Source organism: Apaloderma vittatum, unplaced genomic scaffold (assembly GCF_000703405.1).
Source record: "Apaloderma vittatum isolate BGI_N311 unplaced genomic scaffold, ASM70340v1 scaffold38836, whole genome shotgun sequence".
Lineage (NCBI taxonomy): Eukaryota > Metazoa > Chordata > Aves > Trogoniformes > Trogonidae > Apaloderma > Apaloderma vittatum.
This window is the reverse complement of record NW_009720796.1, coordinates 10,494-16,917: the sequence shown is the minus strand read 5'-3', so window position 1 is coordinate 16,917 and position 6,424 is coordinate 10,494. Positions and strand designations below refer to the sequence as shown.

Genomic DNA, 6,424 nt, shown 5'->3' with positions numbered 1-6,424 from the left:
TTTCCCTACTGTGATTTATGTGTAGCTGATACAGGAATAAACGTCTAGTGGAAGTATTTAAGCTTCTTCCGGCAGCACTCTGTACCAAGCTCTGGCTGCTACTGAAACAAGTACTAACTCTCAGGCTGAATACTTGACATTATTTAGTGATTAGACATGAGAATTCACTTAAATTGCATATACATGCTTACAGAGGCCTTGACTTGCTCTAGATACCTTATTTTCTCTTAAATCTGTTTCATAGGCACTTACTTGTTTCTCATTAGATTTACAGTGCTTGCACAGTTGAAATGTGAGTCAAGTAGGCTACATCAAGGAATGTTTTGCATAAAGGTATACTGATAGATGGTAAGTACTGCTGCAGAAAGAAAAAGAGAGGCCTAAGATTTAATGTAAACAAAAGTGTATTTTTTCCCAATGATAGCTCCAACTTGATGCAACAGCAATAAAAATGAAGTTTCTGTACAAACTGCACTATTAATGTTTTCCAGTTGTTTACAATACCCGACATAATTTTAAATTAAATCTCTGCCCAAAACCTAGTAGCAATTACAGTCAGATTTTTCCACCAAGAACATGACCACTTTACTTTGGAGTGCATTGCTGGCTCATGGTTGGAGGGTGTTACAAAGTTAGAGATGCTAATTAGCATTAGCATAGTAATTCTTAAACTAAAAAGCTGATTTTTAGACTAGTGCACTCTTAACCCAAGATGCATACCATTACATATGGTATGGAAAAATGACTTTATGTTGGTCCTGTACTTCAGTTCAATCATTCAAGGAATTAACAACCTTTCATATAAAGCTTGTCCTTACCTATACTGAAAGTGTATTAAGGGGCCAGGATCTAGAAGTAGGATAGATGACTGCTATTAACATCATTAAGGATTGAACTACTTCATACCTAAAGCATTTATAAATTAGAGATTGACAGTTAAGTGCAGTATTAAGGTGTTTTACAGACATCCAGTTCCGCGTAACTGTGAACACAGATGTAAATCTGAGAAAAAACAGATGCAGACTGAAGGTGGCAAAGTGGTCAGCCTATGTGGAGTGCCAGGATCAGATGGTGTTTATTGACTCATGCCTTGAGACTTAACCACAACTCATGGATGTTACTGCTCAGGTTCCACCCTGATTCCTACCTGTTACTATGTCTCAGGCTGCCATTTAGGCAACAGTCTGTGATCCTGCACAATCCCACTTTTGTCCTAAGGTTCAGGTCTTGCTCTGAGACACTTCCTGCAACAGTTCAAGAGGATTTAAGTATGATGGTGTAGCTAAATTTGGAGGTACAGGAGAGTCAAGACTTAATCCACAGCTATTCCTTGTTTCACATGTAATGTAGCAGATTCCTACATTATGCAAGCTTCCTTTTTTTAACTGTTAGGACTTTTTGCTATTAGTATTTATAAAAATCAACTTCAGTTCTCATACAATAACTTAGTCTACAAACTCCTTTTCAGTATTTGCCTCAGCTTAATTTGGGTTAAAGTTTTCAACTGAAGTACAACAATTATATTTTTTTAAATTAGATGTTGATATTGCTGCTAGGTTATAGACACAATTTTAAGAAATAACATGTTCTAGAATTCTTGGCTCCCAACATGGTTCACTGTATAAGGACTTAAAAAGCATTGAACTACTTAAACATTCAAGATGTAAGCATGAGGTAACAAGGTGTAAACAAAATCTGGTTTAAGTCTCATATTACAAGCTGTCAGTTCTAGAATCAAATGCTAATTTTCCAGAGTTTAAAAATTATTAATGTGCAAATTCTGCCATGCCCAAGGTATCAGTAAACTTCAGCCTCACAGTTCAGTTTATTCACAACAGCAGCTTGAACTCAGACACATCATTTGCAGTAGCAGTGGTTCTTCGTAAAACTACGTAAGATAAAAATCTTTTGCAGATATTACACAAGTGAGCAATGATTTTCACAGAACTGTTGATGTGGTGACACAGTGAATAATCCTGTTCAAGATCTGACAAAGTGCACAGAACAGTCAAGCATGCAGGGCTTTTGTTTCCATAACACAGCACTGAACACCAGATGTGCTTCTGGCCTCTGCCTGATCATCCAGCAGCAGGTCTTTGAGAAGCTCTGTCGTAAGGTACTGACTGAAGGGCAAGAGTTCATGAAGTCTGAGTAAAGAAACATCTTTAAAAAATGCTGCAGATTGTTTTAAATCAAATGTGGTAGGCCACCTCCAGTGGCAGGCATCAATTTCATCTGCTGGTGGAGAAGCTAAGAGTCAGTTGTATGGGAAATTTTCTTCCACAGTAAAGTTTTTAAGTTATTGAGTATTAATGAATGCTCCATTTCCATCTGATTTGCTGTGACTTTAAGGGCAATACACAAGTACAGCTGTTTTTCTAGTTCTTCATGGATATCAGAAGGAGCACCACGAAGCAAATAGTCTTTAAGTAGCTGACAGGCTTTTGCCAAGTTTGGCTGAATTACTTCTGTGGTGCATCTCATTTTGCTTTGGTCACATAGAGTTCTACAGTCTGTACCATAAATACAGTCCAAATCTGATTCACACTGACGATCTTTAATTAATTCCTTCAAATTAATTTCTGGCACAATTTTTCTCATGTCCATCATTTTCAAATCATATTTATCATTATATCCCAAGTTTTTGGCACTTGTATCACACATAAGAAAATTTCCATAAGGTCCATGGAAAACATCTTCCACAAATTCCAAAAGCCCTATAGCTATTTTTGCCTTTCTTGGCCATGACGGAGTAAACCATTGGTCCATGCTTCTTCTGAAGCCAGAGGGAATGAAGAGTTCTATAATCCATGGAAGGCTGGTTCCATAGAGAGAGGTATATTCAACTCTTTCGGTCACATATAGATCCCCACAAAACCCCAACAACTTGGGAGTATGTTCTTTGTCCTGCAATATCACCATTAACAGAAACTCCTCTAGCTGCAGAAGTGCCCATACAGATTTCGCTTCTGGCAGAGAAACTCGACCATCTTTGTTTCCATCAGCAAAAGACAGGATGAGATTAACCAGTTCTGAAAGATTTCCTTGTTCACCCAATTTTGCCTAAAAGCAACAAACAAAAAACCATTAAATATGATTTCATTAACTGCCACCAATACATCTGTTATTCTCCTTCTACGGTAGGGCATATTATGTTCCAGTTTTCAGTTACAGATGTTGCATGACTTGCTATCAGGTGCCTGAAGAGCTTCCTTTTTGATCTGTTTTCAAAGGCACCAAGTGTATGATCTTCCAGAAGTAGTGTTCTTTGCATTTCAAAATACAAACAGTAAAATTCATTCTTAGATCAGTGTTTAGAAAAATCATAAAGTAGCTTGTTACATATTCTCTTAGAAAAATCATGTAGAATTCAAAAGTTTAGATCAGGTTTAGCTTTCAGCTGATGAAACCTTACAAGTATAGAGAGATTATAGTAGCATCTACATTTTGGCCAGCTATAAAAAGCACCAAGACACACTGCATACAAATCCCACATGGTAAGTGTACTGGAATATTGTATTTTATTACTTGATATCACCACCTCCATTGCATCGATACAGAGAAAGAAGCCATTGCTGGAATCAGAACTGATGTATTTTCATCTACCACTGATGAACATGGAAAGAAACTTTGGCAAGTTCTCCTAAAAACTACTCTGAAACACACCTGTTGCTCACCCATTCTCAGAGACAAAGCTACCGCAATGCATGTCAACTGTCAACAACTTTACATAGTTATGTTACGTGTGTGTGCATGTGTACACATGTTCACTCAGCTAGAACAGTGTTACTTTCATCACTGGAAATCATAGAATGGCCTAGGCTGGAAGGGACCCTAGAGATCATTTTAATCCAGCCTCCCTGTCGCCAGGGACACCACCTCTCGACTAGATCACGCAACACATGTAAGAGCTATGATAACAGCAACAGTATTTTAAGAAAGAAAACCCCAAATCAGTACTTACACAGCAAAGTGATTATACTGTGAAAATTCTGGGGTAGCATTAAGGCCATACAAATAAGTATCACATTAATGTAACACAGCACAAACCGGTAATTCCGGCTAAAGAGATTCTTGTTTGCTCAGTTATCACAATAATTCTTCCCAAGCATGAAGAGTTTTCAAATTATGCTTCAGTCATTGTACTTGGTTACATAACCCCAAAAGTGGGGGCACGAAATATTTCTATCATATTTTCAATACAAATTCAAATGAATACTGTAGACATGCAAGATGCATACCAGCTTCCCTCTGCTAAAATTAAGGGTAAAAATTATAATTAGTTACTTCAAACTTCAAAATAGGCACCTCCAGGAAAAAATATTTTTGTCCTGATTACTTTTCTAACATGCACTTGAACAAGGCTCAGTACAGGGCCTTCTCTCTATCTTTTTTTGTCACAATAGAATAAGCATATACTTACTTTAAAAAGACCATACACCATTTCTTTAAATTTCTCAACAGTAGTTCCTCTTGTTGGTTTATCAAACAGTACCATTTCCTTCCTTGGTTCTGGGTCAGTACCAAAATCAAGTTGGGCAGCTTCTTCCATCTGGCATTTTATAATACCTTGAAGATTTCCCCAGATTCCTAAATACATCTATGCAGGAAAAGAGGGGGAAAAAGGTAAAAACCCACTGCAGAAGTCCATCATCTAAAGACCACCCGCACTCCAACCACTGCTTGAAGAGTCAAGCAGCAACACAGATTAGAAAACTGATCTATATAGACAATGCACAGAACACCTTCAGACAACAACTTTGAATTCAATACGCTACTGCAGGTAACTTACGAGACACTACTACACTGTGAAAATACAAAGAGAACTTTATAAACAGTATATATACACATTATTACCACCTTTGTGTGGGTTGTTAAGAGGCTGCTGCTTCTATTTGTGAAGCAGGGCAGCAGAGAAGTATGCTGTAAAAAAGTATAGTTATTTTGAAAAAATGCAGACGGAGACAGTATTTTTATATATATAATGTGTTTCTAAAATATATGTATTATAAAATAGTAATATACTCCTCTACATAAAGGATTAATATACAATAATGAGGTACATATTGTATATAATATTAATATACAATATACCCATATATTATACACACATACATAAACAATGCTCTGCATGTCACAGCAAATAAAGTTTGAAATAATCCGTATTAAACAGATACAACTTGCTAACACTAAGGGCTATTTGAAATTGAAGGCAATGGCATTTCAGTGGGAAATAATAAAACTAGGTTGGATGAGTAAAACCTTACCTGATTATGGGGCTTTGTTGACAAACATTTTCCAAAATATAATGTTTCTTTAGCACAAAGGCTGCTACATGCTGATCCATCAATAACTCCAGTCTTGTATTTATCACACTTAAAAAAAAGGGAGAAAAATATTTAACAAGTTGTCCAAGAAACTAAGCAACAACTCTCTCTCTCCCAACACCTGACTCTTGAAAGAAAAATCTAAGAAAACAATTTTAATGACCTTATACCAAAGTAAGGTTAAGAGACACAACTGTTTTATTTGTAACTGAAGGTGTAATCTTACTTCAACATGATGGAGTATCAGAATTTGATTAATTTACATTAATTTGGATTAATTTACATGTGGCACTGACTGAATTGACTGTGGAATTAGGCACAACAAACACTTAAAGTGATGCTAAATATACTTACTATTATTTTCCTACAGTCATGTCCTCTGCATAGTTCTGTGTAGGTAGAGTACTGAACATACATAACCCAGCTGCCAATAAATACTACTAACCAAGAGATGAAGAGATACTTCATCCGCGCATATGAGAAACGTACCTAGAAGACACAAAGTGGAAATATTCTTTGTAATTCATTCAGCAGTAGTCAGAATAATAGAAACAAACATGATTCACTATTTCACCTTTCAGATTTTGACTTCCACAGTGATACAATAAGCAGACTGTATTGCATGGAACATTCACTTCCATCAGTGAGCAAAACTGACAGGGGAGATCATTTTGACTTAGCAGGAGAAAGGGGAAAACTAAGATATAAATAAATAGAAGGAAAGGTGGCAGACCCTCATAGGGCACTCAGGCTGCAAGAACCAATTCTATCAAAATCTTAAACTGACAGAGCTCAACTACTTGTGTTTTTCACAAAGACTAGTTACTTAGTGCTCCACTCCTGGTAAACCAAATCCAAGAGATCAGGAATCTTGTTAACATATAAATATGCAAGACAGATACACAATGAACAGGGTAGGTATTACAGGCAGTTCTACAGCTGCTGAAGTCTCAAATTCGTTCCTTGAAATGGCACCATTTAATTATGCAAGTAAAATTCCTCTGCACTAGCCTCACCTTCAGTGGCCTTTCCCATAACTGTATGCAATATTTTCCTATTGTTTCTGTGGCCTCACATTTACAGTTTTCACTAGGGAC

The 6,424-nt window shown here is 36.7% G+C and overlaps 1 protein-coding gene across 2 annotated transcripts; it reads right to left on the bottom strand.

Moving 5' to 3' along the window:
• Positions 1-2,128: 2,128 nt before the first annotated feature.
• FAM69A (family with sequence similarity 69, member A) lies at positions 2,129-5,807 on the bottom strand. 2 transcript variants are annotated; one of them, XM_009871119.1, is made up of 4 exons: positions 5,682-5,807; positions 5,268-5,375; positions 4,424-4,600; positions 2,129-3,063 (listed from the first exon to the last, which is right to left on the bottom strand). In XM_009871119.1, exons 1-4 carry the CDS (start codon positions 5,793-5,795, stop codon positions 2,251-2,253), a joined length of 1,212 nt encoding a protein of 403 aa, XP_009869421.1. In that variant the 5' UTR covers positions 5,796-5,807; the 3' UTR covers positions 2,129-2,250. The 2 variants fall into 2 exon arrangements, with proteins under 2 accessions (XP_009869421.1, XP_009869422.1); XM_009871120.1 differs by lacking the exon at positions 4,424-4,600.
• Between the last annotated feature and the right edge of the window lie 617 nt (positions 5,808-6,424).